At 39.5% G+C, this 19,887-nt stretch overlaps 1 protein-coding gene across 4 annotated transcripts in view; it reads right to left on the reverse strand.

Moving 5' to 3' along the window:
- The window catches only part of nlgn3a (neuroligin 3a), a 212,898-nt gene that overhangs the window by 69,167 nt on the left and 123,844 nt on the right, over positions 1–19,887 (reverse strand). For all 4 annotated transcript variants that reach the window (XM_058063837.2, XM_078788071.1, XM_078788072.1 and 1 more), the window contains one exon: positions 5,723–5,908. In XM_058063837.2, the coding sequence (XP_057919820.1) occupies positions 5,723–5,908 (186 nt within the window). The remainder of the gene's footprint in view (positions 1–5,722; positions 5,909–19,887) is intronic.

Below are 19,887 nucleotides of genomic sequence, written 5' to 3' on the forward strand. Positions count from 1 at the left end.
GGTGTCTTGCATTTAAAATCCCATGGCATGTGTTGCACCCCCGTAATAAAAGCCAAGCCTTTAACTCTCACATTTATGGTCCCCAATAACCCAGACATCTTAATAAAAATGAAAGCTGACATTGGCATGAAGGATTCTCCATAGTAGCTGTCTTTAATTTCCAAGATGTTCCATTAAAACGGGAGCACTTCCTCACAAGCGGGAGAGCTTTTATCCTGATTGCTTACAGGAAGAGAGGAGGGGGGGGGGGGGGGACAGTGACCTTCAGCACCTCTAAAGCCAGCCCTTCCAGCATGTAGGACACGTGGGCAGATATACAGCATTCATCAAACGTTATCTGTCCTATAATGTGGAGTACCAAAGTATTGAATATTGTCATTTAAAAAAACAACACATTTTTAAATAAAACAATGGTAATGGTTTTATTTCATTTGAACATGCATCAGATTACAATTGAATGCATCACATAATGTCCATCCACATGTCCAAAAGGAGTAGGAAGAAGCAAAGCTTATTAAATCCTACCCCTCCATCTGGTACTTTTACAATCAGTAACTGTTACATTTGTTCACTTCCTGCTTTCCTAATATAGATTAAGTTTTTTTTTATAATTTTTTTTTCATTCATTCATTTTCTACCGCTTTTTCCTCACGAGGGTCGCGGGGGTGCTGGAGCCTATCCCAGCTGTCTTTGGGTGAGAGGCGGGGTACACCCTGGACTAGTTGCCAGTCAATCACAGGGCACATATAGACAAACAACCATTCACACTCACATTCATACCTATGGACAATTTGGAGTCGCTAATTAACCTAGCATGTTTTTGGAATGTGGAAGGAAACCGGAGTACCCGGAGAAAACCCACGCATGCACGGGGAGAACATGCAAACTCCACACAGAGATGGCCGAGGGTGGAATTGAACCCTGGTCTCCTAGCTGTGAGGTCTGCGTGCTAACCACTTGACCGCCGATTATCACAACATTTGGTAGGTAAAGTTAGAGTTTGTAAAATTTGAGCATGATTAGTTGAACAATGGGCTGCACAGTGGACGAGTGGTTACTGCGCAGGCTTCACAGCTACAAGACTGGAGTTCAATTCCACCCTCGGCCATCTCTGTGTGGAGTTTGCATGTTCTCTCCGTGCATGCGTGGGTTTTTTCCGGGTACTCCAGTTTCCTCCCACATTCCAAAAACATGCTAGGTTAATTGGCGACTCCAAATTGTCCATAGGTATGAATGTGAGTGTGAATGGTTGTTTGTCTATATGTGCCCTGTGATTGGCTGGTGACCTCGTGAGGATAAGCGGTAGAAAATGAGAGGAGTAATATGTAGAGGACGGTCATACGTATTTGGACATGACAGTTCCATCTTGAAATAAAAAGAAAAAAACACTGGCTCAACAATTCATCTGCAACAATTAATCAATGAATTAATCAATCCATGATTTAATCGACAAGTATTTTGGTATTCAGTTATTCGTTTTTTCATTTAAAAATGTAAATATCCTCTGGTTTCTGCCTCTCAGATATGAATATTTTCTAATTTCCTCAGCCATCCATGAAATCAGATTATCTTTGTGTTTTAGGCAAAACGAAATATTCACACACATCAGCTTTGACTTTGGAAAAACATTCTTATGTCTTTTCTGATTTATTGACACTCGATCCCAAACCAAAATATGTTTGTTTCACATTGCAACTGGTCACTTGATTAATTGAAACAATAAGCTTCAGATTAATTAACTCAGAAAATAATTATTTTAGCCCCAGTCTCAGTAGAAGTACATGTGATGCATTTATGGCGAACTCGTACAAATATACGTTTATATGTTGTTTTGTAGTTGGTTAAAAAAAGATGATGGACACATACTGTTGACCCGCTTCTATGGAACACAACTGTTGATCTACATTTAATAAGCTGGTTAAAAAAGCTCTCCTGGCACAGGAGGCAACGCTTTTAATGACTATTCCTGATTCCCATGTGCAACTTTTTGTTTTGGTACACGGCACACAGGAAAGCCATCTTATTAATGGTGAAACGCGGCACAATGTGCAGGAAAGGGCAGCACAAGCACACAGCGAGAGAAGAAGGGGCCTTAGCATGCTTTTACTGTCTGTGAAGGCAAAGAGACAGATGGGTGCAGTGAAGAGAGGATTAGATGGAGGACGCAGGGCAGGAACCCGGGTCTAAAAAAATATCAGCCCTCACGAGAGGATGTCCAGGCAAGTCTTCATGCTGGTTAGAAAGGTTGTATAGGTGGGTGGGTTTTTTGATGGATGTACCCAATGACTACAGCCAATGGCACGCCCACATGGAGACGCCACCAAGGCCAGGCCAGAGGAGCAGGCAATCAAAGAGAGGCCAGAGGGCTAGCACGATATAGGAGGATCCGGCTTATTAAATAGGCTTCAGGAGGTGCATGGAGCATCTCGAGTAAGTTGTCACCCAGCCACCAAAAAGACTGCGCGCCACGTAGAAAATCCACGCTCAGTAGACATCATGACAGGCTGTGTACAGTGCGAGTGGGATTACTGTCATTAGATGCACACACGCATACACACCAGGGAGATCCAGAACAGTGTGTCATCCCTGATTTACCTCTAGAACCTGGGTCTCATTATCCTGCATCTGAGCCACAAAAGGAAGAGAAAGACTTGAGTGCACATTCTATATGTAGGACTATCCCATGGTGTCATATTAGATCATATTCTCCTCAGGGCCAAATTCTAATTCAAAACATTGCAACCTCTATAGTCGAATGACCCGGAAGTTCATTTCTACCGCTTATCCTCACAAGGGTCGCGTGGGTGCTGGAGCCTATCCCAGCTGTCTTCGGGCAAGAATGGTCGCCAGCCAATCACAGGGCACATATAGACAAACAACCATTCACACTCACATTCATACCTATGGACAATTTGGAGTCGCTAATTAACCTAGCATGTTTTTGGAATGTGGGAGGAAACCGGAAAAAACCCATGCATGCACGGGAGAACATGCAAACTCCACACAGAAATAGCCGAAAAGTGGAATTGAACTCAGGTGTCCTAGCTGTGAGGCCTGCGCACCAACCACTTTTACGCCATGCAGCCCCAATGCAGTCAAAAATATGTCTTCTGAAGACCTCAGTTCAGCTAGCTTCAAAGAAATAACATATGGTGGAATTGAACTCGGGTCTACTAGCTGTGAGGCCTGCGTGCTAACCACTCGTACACCGTGCAATTTTAACAAAATAAATTAAACCATTACCACACTAGCAACACTCAAAATAGTTAACAAGCCCTTCATTGCGTAATCAGCTATTATGCTAACTAGCTCCCTGATTTACCGATTACTTCCAGGAAGACATTTATATTGTTATGTTAGTATAGATTTCATTTGGATGCCTTCATGCGCACTTCTCAGTAACATTCATACATTCATACCTATGGACAATTTAGAGTCGCTAATTAACCTAGCATGTTTTTGGAAGATCCTAAAATTATACAAGATAATACCTCTCTAAAATTGCGCTCCACAGGTTGAACCACTCTCACATGTGACGTGAAACCTCCGCACATCACATGAAACCTAAGCAAATCTTACGAAAAAATTTTTTTTAGATACTCCACTCCCCATAATCGCCCTGAAATTTCTCACAAACATCAATCACGATCATATAATCCTCCAGTCCTATGGTCAAAAATGTACGCACAAATTTTGCCTAGCATGTTTTTGGAATGTGGGAGGAAACCGGAGCAAAACCAGAATCATCCCAGAATAAATTTTTAACCAGAGATTCCACTGTATTCTACTAATAGAGTGGTAATGGTTTTATTTCATTTGAACATGCATCAGATTACAATTAAATGCATCATATAATATAGAGTATGATAAATAAGCAATGTAGTAAATCAATTCTGGGAATGAGGGAATGATGGGAATTTCCTGGCTGCAAATGCATTTTCATTCATTTTATGAATTATTGATGTTCATAACATTGGGGAAATAATTACACAAATACACAAAAAAAACATAATTACACAATACATGAAACCACCTAAAAGCATGTTATTTTATAATTCATTTGATTTTTACTTCCAGATGCTTTCTGATTCTATCTCGGTTTGCTGTGTTGTCTTGGCAACAAGAAAATTCTGGCTGGCAATTTTGGCTACAGTGACACAATAAAAGGGGGGTAAAAACAAAAAATGGAAATAAGAAATGGAGGAGGCAGAGGTTGTTTGAGCAGATGGAGCTATTTTTCATCTTTCGGAATTGTATTCCAGTACCAAATGTTGAATAATTACAGAGATTAATACTGTGTTAAATCTGAATGCAAGTCCTGCCTTCCTGTTCCCAACTTCCCAAGGACCTTTCAAGTTTTTACTGGTGCCTTTTTTACCCCCCCCCCCCCATGACTGCTGCATATACTCCCATTCAGTTGGTGAAAATATCACATTTACTAGGAGGCAGATGAGATGCACTGGCAGTATAATAACATGCTACATGAAGCATAGCATTATAGAGTAGGAATAAAAGCAGCTATAATGCTAAAAATTAAATCCCAAAACATCAATCATTCATCTGCTGAAAACGAGGCAGTTATTAATATTAATGCAAATGGGGTGTGCAAACACATCATGAATTCTTAACATGTTTGTTGGGAATAAAAGGAGCCCATTCAAATATATTTTGCTCTGCAAAAGTAAAAAAAAAAAAAAAAAAAAAAAAAAAAGACACAACCTCTACTCGTAAAATCTATATGAGTGGGGTACATCAAAACACTCCACTTTATCTAATCCATGAATGATTTATTTATTATGTACTTACATGTGATAAACAGTAAAAGCATCTTATGCCCAGACTACCTTGTTAGCAGCTAGTTTACAAGCTATGTTGAGATTTCTTATTTGAAATATTAACCAGCACCTAAACATAGCTTTATTACAGGAAGGATGCACCCCCCCCCCTTCCCTACCTCGCCAAAGAGTAAATATGTGACTACATGTAATAATTCAAGGTTAAGAATGATACGGTTTCTGCATGTCTCTGCAGGGTGCAGCACCAAGTTGACATTCCCCGGATGGATCCCACAGCGCTTCCTCATTCCAATAAGCCCAAGCCAGAATTTACCTATAATCAGTCGGGAAGCTTCTTAATTCAATGATGCATTAGGCAACTATGGCTATGAGGGATGTTTATTGCAAGTCCGGGTTAAGCACACATGCTGCATTTAGTATTAAAAACATGGCCGACGAGAGTAGTATATCATCATGAGGAAGCATTAAGGAAGCCTGGGGATAAACAACATTTACTATAGAGAAACAACTGTATGTGTGTGTATGTGTGTGTATGTGTGTGTGTGTGTGTCACTTAGCAGGACACTGAAATGCTCTTCCAAAGTGCATCATGTTTTTAATCTTGATCCCTCTGCAAAAAAAACCCAAAACATTATACCCGCAGGTCTAAAAGGCAAAAGCTAAAAACAAAGCAGCGAAGCGTCATAAGACCCACATGTGGAGTTGCAATTTCCCAGCGGAATTGAACAACATAATAATTGAAATGCAAACACCTGCTCCGTACAACATTTGTCATGCTGTACCGTACATTACTCAATGACTCGCTCCCTGCCTTTGCCAGATTCTAATATCAAGCATCCTACATGCCAGCAGGCAGGAAGGTACTCAACAGCTGCATCAGCACCCCCTCCAAGCCCCCATTTTTTTTTTTTTACACAGCACCGTACCTTCAGAGTGGTGGGAAAGGGTTAGAAGGCTGACGCAGGACGCTCCGATGCCGGAACCGAACACAGTGATGCGATTGGAGTCTCCTCCGAAGAAGCCGATGTTCTCGCTGATCCACCTTAAAGCCTGGATTTGATCCAGTAACCCGTAGTTCCCTTTAGCGGCCTGGTCCCCGGTACTTAGGAAGCCTAAAACAGATGATGAGATTTGAAATGAAAACATTGATGTCATGTTACACATCCAATTTAAGAAGACAGGTCTGGGGCTTCAATGAAAGATGCAACGCACACGATACGGGTTGTGCTTAAGTGTCAGTCAGGACATTTAACATACAACAGGGGTCGGCAACCTTTACTTTCAAAAGAGCCATTTTACCCCCATAGCTTCTGAAACGCACACCAGACCATGGACTTGAGAGCTCTTTCAGTTTATTTTACCGGACAGTCCAACAGTACCCCCCCAGCACACACACAACAGGCCTTCTCACCAATAATTCACCCAGCCCCTTTTACCCGTGAAGGGCCAACCAAAATTCCCCAATGAGAGGGTGATGCAATTTGTCTAAAAGGTACCATATTTACATTTACAACATCCTTTTATCGTACAAAAGCCTTTCAATAGTACCACACTTAAGTTTCACTTTCTGTATACATTTTAAGCACTTGAGATTACACATAACTACATTTACCCAACAACTACCCAGTTAACCCCCCTCCTCCTCCAGGTGACACTTGGGAGAGTCCAATCAAGGTGATCAACCTCTGGCCTGCACTCATATGGGCCCGCCTCCATGCTTGTGCCCACGACCAATCATCTCAAAGAAAAGAGAAACTGATGAGAAATTAGGAACAAAAACCAATAACTTCTAAATGAAAAACCAACTAAAGTTAAATTTGTTCACTTCCTGCTTTCCATAATACAGTTTGTTTTTTTTTTGTTTTTGTCATTATCATGGAAGTCATTTTTTATTATGATGTAATTTTTACATTATTGGGGGAGACAACAGAAGTAATATTCCAGTCGACATACTGATGTAACTGTGTGCTGCAATGCAGTTACATTTATAGTACATATATTGTAGAATTCAGAGTATGGTAATGGTTTTATTTCAGTTGAACATGCATCAGATTACAATTGAACGCATCACATAATCAGTTCACAGTTCCACATGTCCGAGTAGGTAGAAGAAAAGCTTATTAAATCCTACCCCTCTATCTTGTACTTTTACAATCAGTAACTGTTACATTTGTTCACTTCCTGCTTTCCATAATACAGTTTAAGTTTTTTTTTTGTTTTTTTTTTAATAATGTACCTCGTACCGAAGTACTATGACTGTGATATGACCATCCAATGACATAATGGGTACCATAGTAAGTGTCAATATAGTGATATATATAGCACATCATGACTGGTTCAAGACTCTTCATCCTTGTATTTAGCAAACATCAACTGCTTGTATTGTTTCTTGAATTGGCTCATCGTTGTGCATTGTTTGATTTCCTTACTCAATCCAATCCATAGTTTGATTCCACATACTGAAATGCTATGGCTTTTTAACGTAGTCCTAGCATATAAGTGTTTCAAATGTACTTCTTCCCTGAGATCATATTTCTCCTCTCTTGTAGAGAAGTATTGGATGACATTTTTAGGTAACTGGTTATTTTTAGCATTATGCATTATTTTAGCTGTTTGGAAATTAACTATATCAGCAAGTTGAAGTATTTGTGATTTTAGAAATAAGGAGTTAGTATGTTCTCTGTAGGCGGCATTATGAATTATCCTTACTGACCTTTTTTGCAGTACATTTAGCGAGTGAAGATTGCTTTTATAGTTATTAGCCCATATTTCCACACAATAAGTAAGATATGGTACAGTAAACCTCGGATATATCGGACTCAGATATATCGGAAATTTGCTCACAACGGACAGATAAAAAGGAACCAATTTTTCTGTAATGCATTTCCAATAAAAATTCATTGCATATATCGGATTTCGCCTATTTCGGACAAAATCTCCAGTCCCGTTCCAATGCATTTCCATTAAATTTCCCTCGGATATATCGGATGGCCGCATTGTGGCGCTCCGATTCGCCGAATCGTGACAGGCCGCTATAAGACGTCATTTGCAGCGTTTGCAGCGTTGCCTGCGCATCCAGGTACATTGGAAACATAGTCAAGGAAGTGCCTTTTTATACCGGATATAAATCCGATATATGCGTAAAACTGACATTTTCCGGTATACGCATATAACGGATTTCGCTTATATCGGACAAAACCAGTGGGAACAATTGAATCCGATATATCCGAGGTTTACTGTAGAACCAGAGAGCAATAAAGAGTGTGGAGTGATTTCTGATTGAGAACAAATTTTGCTTTGTTCAATACTGAAATATTCCTGACCACCTTATGTTGTATATTTGTAATATGAGGTTTCCAGCTCATATTTTCATCTGTTGTTTCTTTAAATATTTTTAAGCTTGTAGAAAATGTTCCCATGACAGATAAAAACGTTTTTTTTGTGTACACAGAAAATACGTTTTTACATCTTTTGAGTCGAGCTCAAGAAAGACGGGAGCAAAAAGGCTTTAAGCATGCATCTTCGACTTGAAAGGTTATCTGCTAAGCATCATGGCAGATGACAGCAACTGTGAAATCATGACTTATGAGATGACAAGGTTGTTGGTAAAATAGGAGTGTGTGTGACCGCATGTCATCTGGCAGCTTATGGGAAATCAATGGCATGTCTCCCCGGGTGAACACCCATCATCTGATATATTGATCAGTCCAGATGAAAACCTTATGGATCTTGGAAAACGAACTGAGGCCACAACAAGAACATTTTTTATCTTCATTTTTAACATTAGGATTTCTCACAAGCATTCCTAGCAGGTACAATCCGTGCATATTCTCCCCTTGCGTCATCTGCTCTGTGATGTCTGAATTGGACAGCGACTCTCTCTCTCTCTCTCTTGGAACCTTCAGACCTCATATTAGTACACCGCCCTGTCCCAGCGGCTCTCCCAGGCTTGGGCTTTGCTGAATGATGGGTAATCGAGAGCTGAGGGAGAAGATCAAAGGCAAGCTCTCCCAGAAGTCCCAATAGCAGACTCAGTGTCCATCAAACCATGGAACATGTATGAGAGGTGACAGCACGGAGATGTACGAACACAAGGAAGCACCCCCCCCCCTTTCCAAGGCCTGCTAAAGACTTCACAGTCAATGTGGTGGTGGATTGCATACCCTTCAGCGGGTCTCAGCTTTGTTTCTATTTCATGGTCTCTGCCTCGATGTAATGATGACTGCTTTTAAAGCCTTGTGGGATAAAAGAGAATCACTTTGAAGAGCAAAATATAAAAAAAAAAAAAAAAATGTTTTTTTTTTAATATCCTAGTGAATCGCAGCAATGATCACCGTGAATCAACACAGTTTAGAAAGCATCTGCTCAGGACTCATCAGCTATTCAAGCTACGCCTGACAAACAAGTGTATCCTGACAACCTTTCATCTATCCTCTTTATGTGAATCCATCATAATGGAAGGCCTGCCCCACCCTCAACAGTGCACTTGCCGCGTGCCCCCACCGATCCTGATCATGGCTACCACGAGGAGACAGTAGTACAAGCAGCAAAGCAGGAGACAAATGGATCAACAGATGGTCTCCTTCAGACGCATCTCTGAGGATGACAGAGCAGTGTGGCACATGCGGAGGAAGCGCGAGAGTGCCAAGGACACAGGCGGAGGAAAAGAACGAGACAAGCAGAGGAGACAGGTGGAGTCCATTTGAGGAGCTTTTCATTCTTGCTTCTCTCGCTGCTCCTCCTTGTGTGTCGTCACCACGGAACGGACTTTTAACGCCTTTTCCTGGATGCCGGTTACAGCAGGGGTCTCAAACTCAATTTACTTGGGGGTCACTGGAGCTGGGCCGCATCAGGTTTTCCCCCCCAAAAAAAACGCATTTATTAAAAACAGACAAATATACAAACTTTTTCAGTGCTTTGGTTCCGATTTTCTACAATAAAAGCTCTGATAAAACATTCCACTGTTCTCAAATATCTTAATTTTTATTTTTCTGCACAAAATAAGATGAAAAAAAATAAACAAATCAAGAATAAAGAAAATCAATCAGTAATAAATAAATATAATAATAATAATAAAAGGGCAAATAATGAAAACTTAAGAAACCACATATAGTTGGTGGGTAGACAAATTATTTTTTTCAGATTAAAATGAACAAAGCATTATTAGAGCCCTGTAGACATGACAAAACACGACTATAGTCACATTTATACTCTTTTTATTTACAACATATTGCGCAACTGCAGGGTCTTGAGACACATGCTAACTCGCAAACTAGAGAGCTAGCGACCTAAACGGTAGCCTTCAAGTTATTTCCTTTAAACTTAAATAGCCAAAAACGTACCACTTCCACACGAATAGGGAGGATAACTATTAACAGTTATTTAACCTTTAACATGAACATTAATCAAGCGTAATAATTTTTTCTGGGTACATGATACCATACAGCATCCATATCAAACTTGCACGGGCCGCACTAACATTAAACTTTCATATCAAGGCGGGGCCTCAAACTAGTGTCCTGCGGGCTACATTTGGCCCACGTGCCGCGTGTTTGAGACCCCTGGGTTACAGAGACCACATGATGCTAAGAGTAACACTCGTGTTTAAGATGTATGTATAGAGTATACAAATACCCACACTGGGCTTGTTCTACTGCGTTCCAGTGCACCCGTCTGGTATGCCCCTGAGCTCACACCGGGGTCCACCGAATGATGGCTTGGCATTGAGGTAAACTCCAAGCTGTCACCTCAATGTCTCAGCGAGACTCTCAAGGCTTCAGGGAGTGCGGTTTACCAACGTATTCTTGCACAACTGCACCAGCTGGCATCCGTTACATACATAACTGGCAAGAGGAATGATCACATTCATCATGTGACATGTCTGGAGCAATCGTGTGCCAAAGCCCAAATCTGCCATCTGTGCTGGGGCCAAAGGAGTATAGCACGGCATGCAGTCGGTCCAGTAAAACAAACTGTGCCCAAGCATGGTATGACTTGCCTTCAGTGACAATACCCTTTTGCTTGTCTTTCATTTTTTTTCTGAAAAAAAAATCATCTAAAGCAGGGGTCTCAAACACGCGGCCCGTGGGCCAAATGTGGCCCGCAGGACACTAGTTTGAGGCCCCCGCCTTGATATGAAAATTTAATGTTAGTGCGGCCCGCGCAAGTTTGATATGGATGCTGTATGGTATCATGTACCCAGAAAAAATTATTACGTTTGATTAATGTTCATGTTAAAGGTTAAATAACTGTTAATAGTTATCCTCCCTATTTGTGTGGAAGTGGTAAGTTTTTGGCTATTTAAGTTTAAAGGAAATAACTTGAAGGCTACCGTTTAGGTCGCTAGCTCTCTAGTTTGCGAGTTAGCATGTGTCTCAAGACCCTGCAGTTGCGCAATATGTTGTAAATAAAAAGAGTATAAATGTGACTATAGTCGTGTTTTGTCATGTCTACAGGGCTCTAATAATGCTTTGTTCATTTTAATCTGAAAAAAATAATTTGTCTACCCACCAACTATATGTGGTTTCTTAAGTTTTTATTATTTGCCTTTTTATTATTATTATTATATTTATTTATTACTGATTGATTGATTTTCTTTATTCTTGATTTGTTTATTTATTTTTCATCTTATTTTGTGCAGAAAAATAAAAAATTAAGATATTTGAGAACAGTGGAATGTTTTATCAGAGCTTTTATTGTAGAAAATCGGAACAAAAGCACTGAAAAAGTTTGTATATTTTTCTGTTTTTAATAAATGCGGTTTTGTTTTTTTTGAAAACCTGATGCGGCCCAGCCTTGCCCAGACCCTAGCTGCAGTGGCCCCCAGGTAAATTGAGTTTGAGACCCCTGATCTAAGGGATAGTTCAGATCTTTCCCTGTGAGTAAAGTTCTGGGGCTTCATCTATGAAAAAAAAATGTGCTTAAAAGTCTCCAACACAGCAGTTGCATAAAGAATAAAACACTGAGTGACAGCATGTCGGCTGTCATGGCTGTAAATGGAGCAGAGCAAGCTGAGGCAAATCTAAAAAAAAAATAAAAAATAGACTCCAAAAGTGGTCCAATAGCAATTGTGAGGTCTGACTTTTTCTTGGAAAATCATTTTGTGATGCAACAACATCAATTGAAAGGCATTAAATAATACAGAGCCAACATCTCGCTTGGTGGACTTTGTTTTTGAGAGACGTTGAATACCACAAAGTCATCGAATATTACCGTTACGTACTCCCACATAGTATCAGCATTTGGGAGCAAATATGAGGTGAAAGAAAAAGGGGCAAAATACATCCAAATACATCCATACATCCCTCTGTACATGGAAAAACGGTATATGATGCGTTCAATGACCGTCAAACAAAGTAGGACAAATCGCAGCAGGCATTAAACATTAAAAAACTATGGGATTTCTAACTAATAGTTACAGTAGTGTATTCAATTAATATTTACTGTAATATAATGATTAATTACAATTAATGTATAATTAATTAATGTATTTTAATGTGTTTAAAAATTAAATGAAATGACATTGAGTTTGCAATTTTGTACGCTTCATGAAAGAAAAGTGCATTGAGGCAAATCTTTAATAATAATCCTTTCTGAATGTTCATAAATCGGCTTTTTTTTAAACTCACAAAGAATTTAAAACCAGTAAACAAACAAATCATAAATCAACAAATCTTATTTTGAGCTGGCACTGAAAATAAAAACAAAAATATTTGTGTCAGTGTGAGAGGTCTCACTCGGTCACGTTTTGTATTTGCTGAACGTTTGAGGGCGAATTTAAGTAATTAAGAAAAATAGTAATACAAAAATATGCTTGCTGACTATTGTTTTAAATAATGCCCATAGTTCCGAAATGTATGTATATAAAATTTGATGTAATAATCACTGTAGTTGCACATCGAATCGTTTTAAGATATTTCCTATCTGCGATTAAATGTGATTAATTCTGAGTTAACTATGGACAAAATGCAATTAATCACAATCAAATATTTGAATCCATTGACAGCACTAATATATGTTTATATATATTTAGAGATGCATACATATACGTACATATGAATGAGTTTGTTGTGAAAGACTTGGAAGAGCCCTGACCTCAACCCAACCAACAAAGATTGCGACATCTCTCAGGCCCAACATCAGCAACCTCAGGCCTCACAAATGCAAATTCAAAAGGATTCTCTGCAACAGTTTTATTTCCCGGGCCACAATTATTCCTTTGGAACATAAAAATTCTTAAGCATTATGAGTCATTAGTTGTTGACAGAATATGATCAATCAGCATTGCATATCCATCTGGCAGAATAAAACCATGCCGTCCAATGCTCTATTCAGTGGGGACTTTTTGTTTAGCCAGGCTGATGCTTCTGCATCTATAAATAACCACGGCCATTAAAATGTAGAAAGGTGGAAACCCACTATCTGAGACAACAGGACAAGCTGCAGGCGCCATTGTAAAAATAATTATCATATAGCTGCTGGCAATGTTTTAATTGGAAAGGTGACAGAAAATATTGTCTTTAGGAAAGCTATTAAGATAGCAAAGTAATTGTGTTTATGCTTGGTTGGTTGTATTTTTAACCTGATACACATCCATTGTCCGATGTGTGTTCTCTGACTCTAAGTACATCAGATGTCCAGGAATACACTCGTTTATGTGGAGTATATTCATTTCACAGCATAACTGATGACTGGGTCATGAATACGCCATAGTGCAATTGGGAATACTCTTTGATTAAAAAGTGTGGACATCTAACAATATTGCATGATGTCAATATATTTCAAATGTTTTTTGAAATATATATAATGTATATTTTTGAGATTTTTTGTAAAAAAAAAAAAATATATATATAATAAAAAAATATCAAATACCCTATTGTATGAAATTTGTTTTTTGAGATTTTTTGTAAAAACAAATATATAATAATAAAATATATATATATATATATATATATAATTAAAAAATATCAAATACCCTATTACCCTATTATATGAAATTTGTTTTTTTTGAGATTTTTTTTGTAAAAAAAATCAATAAAAAATATCAAATTATTTAGGGGGGCTTACTAAGTACTACTACTACTAGTAGTGTGCTAGTATTAGCCTGCTTATTGGCTTGCTTATTAGCCTGCTTTTACTCTATTATATGAAATTTCTATGAGATTTTTTTTGTAAAAAAAAAAAATCTATAAAAAATATCAAATTATTTAGGGGGACTTACTACGTACTACTACTAGTAGTAGTAGTAGGCTAGTATTAGCCTGCTTATTGGCTTGCTTATGAGCCTGCTTTTACCCTATTATATGAAATTTCTATGAAATTTTTTTTGTAAAAAAAAAAATCAATAAAAAATATCAAATTATTTAGGGGAGGCTTACTATGTACTACTACTGGTAGTAGTAGGCTAGTATTAGCCTGCTTTTACCCTATTATATGAAATTTGTATGAGATTTTTTTTTTGTAAAAAAAAAATCAATAAAAAATATTATTATATTATTTAGGGAGGGCTTACTACGTACTACTACTAGTAGTAGTAGTAGTAGGGTAGTATTACCTTGCTTTTTGACTTGCTTATTAGCCTGCTTTTACCCTATTATATGAAATTTGTATGAGATTTAAAAAAAAAAAAAAATCAATAAAAAATATCAAATTATTTGGGGGGGGGCTTACTATGTACGTACTAATAGTAGTAGTAGGCTAGTATTAGCCTGCTTTTACCCTATTATATGAAAATTGTATGAGATTTTTTTTTTAAAAATCAATAAAAAATGTAAAATTATTTAGGGGGTCTTACTACGTACTACTAGTAGTAGTAGTAGTAGGCTAGTATTAGCCTGCTTATTGGCTTGCTTATTAGCCTGCTTTTACCCTATTATATGAAATTTCCATTAATTTTTTTTTTTTTATAAAAAGAAAAATCACATTATTTATGGTGGGCTTGCTACTTACTACTACTAGTAGTAGTAGTAGGCTAGTATTAGCCTGATTATTGGCTTGCTTATTAGCCTGCTTTTACCCTATTATATGAAATTTGTGTGAGATTTTAAAAAAAAAAATATTTAAAAAAATCAATAAAAAATATCAAATTATTTAGGGGGGGCTTACGACTTACTACTACTACTAGTAGTAGACTAGTATTAGCCTGATTTTCTATGAGATTTTTTTTGTAAAAAAAATCAATAAAAAATATCAAATTATTTAGGAGGGGCTTAAGAACATTTTTAGGGGTTGAAGCCCCCCTAAAATAGGCCTAATGACGCCACTGTGACCAACCAACCAGGCCGAGAGCCAATGTCTCCTCTTAGCTAATGTATTCCGTCTGCATCCGAATCTGATGTTACAACTGCAAGAACACAAAGTTCCTTGAACATTTTCTCCAAAACATGTTTTAACCAACAAGAAGACAGACTGAGCCCACTGTATTGTACCATTGTGGGAATCTCACCCACTGACTAGCGAGGCTGGCACACGAACCGTTCCTTAGTAACAGCTGGATGTATTACATTGAAATGCCAGCACCACGACTTGCCGCAGGACTTTAATGTGATCTTTGTCATAGCTGTTTACAATGCCCCTGAGTGCTAACGCTAGCGAGCTGAGTTGACATCTTCTCCAGTCTACGTCTTATTATTTATAGCAGTGAACATTATGCAATATTGTTTGGCTTGTATCGCAGTAAAGAGTGTTAATATGTGACATAAAACAAACACTATATAGCTTTAAATATATTGTAGTGTCACTGGGAGTGCGTCTGGCTTCCCAGCATGCTTTGTGACACTTTGTTATTGGAAATAGTTGTTAAGACAGTTATGTAAGTTGTCTTATCGTCTCCTTTAATAGTAGTAGTAGTTGAATGGTGTGTGTTTACTTACCGGAGTACCCGGAGAAAACATGCAAACTCCACACAGAGATGGCCGAGGGTGGAATTGAACCCTGGTCTCGTAGCTGTGAGGTCTTCACGCTAACCACTCGACCGCCGTGCAGCCATTCCAAAAACATGCTATGCTAAAATGTTCCATATATTAACATTGACGGCGGTTGAGTGTATAGCGCGTAGACCTCACAGCTAGGAGACCAGGGTTCAATTCCACCCTCGGCTATCTCTGTGTGGAGTTTGCATGTTCTCCCCCGTGCATGCGTGGGTTTTTTTCCGGGTACTCCGGTTTCCTCCCACATTCCAAAAACATGCTAGGTTAATTAGCGACTACAAATTGTCCATAGGTATGAATGTGAGTGTGAATGGTTGTTTGTCTATATGTGCCCTGTGATTGGCTGGCGACCAGTCCTCGGTGTACCCCGCCTCTCGCCCAAACACAGCTGGGATAGGCTCCAGCATCCCCCGCGACCCTCGTGAGGAAAAAGCGGTATAAAATGAATGAATGAATATATATGTACAAATACATAATATGCAGATTAAAGGTATTTTTCTTCGAAATATAAGCAGATAAATAATTTTGCACGTTCTCCAGTGATGCCTGTTACAAAATAAGTCCTTGTTCTGCAGTTTCAGCTCAGTGAGTTGAGTGAAAACAGCCTTGTATTGACACAAAGAAAAGCACATGCCCTGATGTTGAACTGCACAAAATAGGACTCATAGAAATTCACTTTTTTTCCTCTATAATAATTCATACTTGTAATGTATACTCAAATCCATGAATAGAAAAAGATATATTTGAATAATATTGACAAGGATAACATAATACAGAGTCTACCCAGTCAATATAATGGATGACATGATTATTTTTGACTGTAAAAAATATGAGTATTTTAAAAGCATGTCATAAATAATAACATAATAAACATATATTGAGCACTATGGTAATTCTCATGACAAGACTGAGCCCTGACCTTTGACCCGGCCTCAGCCAGGCCAACACAAACCTATCACCTTTCACAACACTGTATGTACGCTTTTACCTGCAAGGAGCGTTTTCGCCTCGCCTCGCCACGCCACAAGGGTCACGTCGGGTACGCGGCATCACACGCAGCACGTCCTCGCTAAACCGTCACCATGGAAGCCAGAAGCAATGCCGCTGATGTCATATGGATATCAAATATAGCAGCTCTCCATTTCCATTTCATCATTTTATCACAGTTTATTTATCCAAAATGGCGCCACGCCACATAACGCATTTCGGGACGTGATATTTTATCAATAACTCTGTGCCGCGATCTCAATCTAAACACGATATCTCTTCTTCTTCTTCTCCTGAGCATCAGCAGCAGCAGCGATTTCCTTTACCCTTTCCTCTCGGCGGTCGTATTGCTTTATTGATTATGATTTAAATGTCTGTTTCCATATGGTGGGCTATAACTCACAGTCGAGCGGAAAGAGGTGATGATAATGATCGCTCCGACCCCGGACATCTCTCTTAGCGTGATCTCCCGGATAATGGAATGTGTGTGAAGTAATGGCGGTGGGTGAGGAGGGGGTGAAGATGGTTGAGGAGCAAAGCAAAAGAATGCTTACAAGGAGCTAGTACAGGGGTGGGCAAACTTTTTGACTCGGGGGCCGCATTGATATGACAAAATGTAGGGGGGGGGGGGGGGCAAACTATATATTTTACACGTAACAGTCCACCTAGTATTATTGTATCTGTAAAATTGTCATGCAATCTGCTATTATTATTTATTATTTTATATTTATATTTAAATATTTTAAAAATAATAAAATATTATAATAATTACAATAAAATTAAAATAATAATTATTATATTATTATTATGTAAAATATGCAAATATAACAATAATATTATATATAATTAATATAATAATTTGCATTAATATAATAATTATAATAATCATAATAGTTCTAATAATAATTATAATAATCTAATAATAATCTAATAATAATAATAGTTATTATTATTATTATTATGTGCTTGTGTCCCTTTTTTCTGGAGCACTTTGTAAACAACAGACCATGTCAAAAAACGAAATTGATAAAACCATCAAAAGGTTGGCTCAGGCCATGATGCCAGGTGGTATGTTGAGTTTAAATGAAATACTTTGGAAAGATTGGGCGGGCCGTATTCAAACACTCGGCGGGCCGGATGTGGCCCCCGGGCCGTAGTTTGCCCACCCCTGAGCTAGTAGGAGGAGTAAGTTGGGAAAACAGCGGTGATGTAAAAAGAGGCAAGTTTTTAGCGTTTTTAGCCAGATTCATTCTTTTCTCTTTGCCTTTCTGCCTCTCATCCTCCATCTCTTTTGGGGGGGGGGGGGGGGGGTGCTGGTTAACAAGGCCGTCAGTGTCCAAATTCTCCCTTGGTACTTCCCCTGCCGATTCTCTCTTGCACTCTCCCTCTATCTGTTCTCCCCCCCTCTCTTCTCTGGGGAAATAAAAGGCCCACACAGTCACAGCCTTGACAGCCTCCCTTAAGAATCCCTCACTACAAAAGACCTCCAACTTCCCCCCCAGCCAGGCCCAGGATGAATGGGAGCCTCTGGGGGTGTAGATGGGAGGCAGTGGAGGGGAGGGATCCACATAAAGGGCCTGTGTGTCGGGCTCACGATGAGCAAAATGAGAACTCCAGCATAGAGTCATCCTTATAGAAGTTTCATGCTTTCATTTTAGAGGCTGTTAAAGATTTGGGCTTGAAAACTGTGAGGGAGGGGCCAGAATGAAGGTGACTACCACTTGGATCAAGTCCTGTTTACAGCTCCGTGCCCAATAGCACGGCTGGAGTCAGATCGGAGGAGAGAGAGATAGAGAGAGAGAGAGAAGGGCATGTGAGCACAAGGAAGCCTCTTTATGGCTTCCTGAACACTGAAGGCCATTTACATAACATCACAGCCTTGTTTCCGGTGGAAGACAAAGTGAAGATGTGGAAGGAGGGATCCATAAGCTCTTATTAATACCCAAAGGACCGTAGCCCCATTGGAATATAACAGGGCACAAAAATGGCCAAACTTATGGCAAAAGTAAATACAAATATATTATATATATATATATATTATTATAATATCAATCCTACCCTCAACCGTTTTCTCCGGGTACTCCGGTTTCCTCCCACATTCCAAAAACATGCTAGGTTAATTAGCGACTTCAAATTGTCCATAGGTATGAATGTGAGTGTGAATGGTTGTTTGTCTATGTGTCCTGTGATTGGCTGGCGACCAGTCCAGGGTGTACCCCGCCTCTCGCCAAAAGTCAGCTGGGATAGGCTCCAGCACCCCCGCGCCCCTCTTGAGGATAAGCGGTAGAAAATTAATGAATATTATTATTATATACTGCAATACTGCGATTGGTTGCCGACAAGTCCTGGGTGTACTCCGCCTCTCACCCAAAGTCAGCTGGGATAGGCTCCAGCACTCCCGTGACCCTTGTGAGGAGGATAAGCGGTCGAAAATTAATGAATGAATATACTGTGATTGGCTGGGGATCAGTCCAGGGTGTACCCCGCCTCTCGCCCAAAGACAGCTGGGGTAGGCTCCAGCACTCCCGTGACCCTTGTGAGGATAAGTGGTCAAAAATTAATGAATGAATATACTGTGATTGGCTGGGGACCAGTCCAGGGTGTACCCGCCTCTCACCTGAAGTCAGCTGGGATAGGCTCCATCACCCCCACGACCCTCTTGAGGATAGCCGGTAGAAAATGAATGAATGAATATTATTATTACATACTGCAATACTACGAATGGCTGCCGACCAGTCCTGGGTGTATCCTGCTAAGTCAGCTGGGATAGGCTCCAGCATACCCCCGCGATCCTATATATAATATTATTATATACTGTGATTGCCTGGCGATTAGTCCAGGGTGTACTTCGCCTCTCCCAGAAGACAGCTGGGATAGGCTCCAGCACTCCTGTCACCCTCTTGAAGATAAGCGGGAGAAAATGAATGAATGAATGAATGAATATTATTATTATATACTGCAATACTGCAATTGGCTGCCGACCAGTCCTGGGTGTACCCTGCTAAGTCAGCTGGGATAGGCTCTAGTGTACCCCTGCAACCCTATATATTATATTATCATAAACTGTGATTGGCTGGGGACCAGTCCAGGGTGTACCCCGCCTCTCGCCCAAAGTCAGCTGGGATAGGCTCCAGCATACCCCCGCGACCCTATATATTATATTATTATATACAGTG

Source organism: Doryrhamphus excisus, linkage group LG22 (assembly GCF_037039965.1).
Source record: "Doryrhamphus excisus strain RoL-2023G ecotype Guam linkage group LG22, RoL_Dexc_Guam_v1.1, whole genome shotgun sequence".
Lineage (NCBI taxonomy): Eukaryota > Metazoa > Chordata > Actinopteri > Syngnathiformes > Syngnathidae > Doryrhamphus > Doryrhamphus excisus.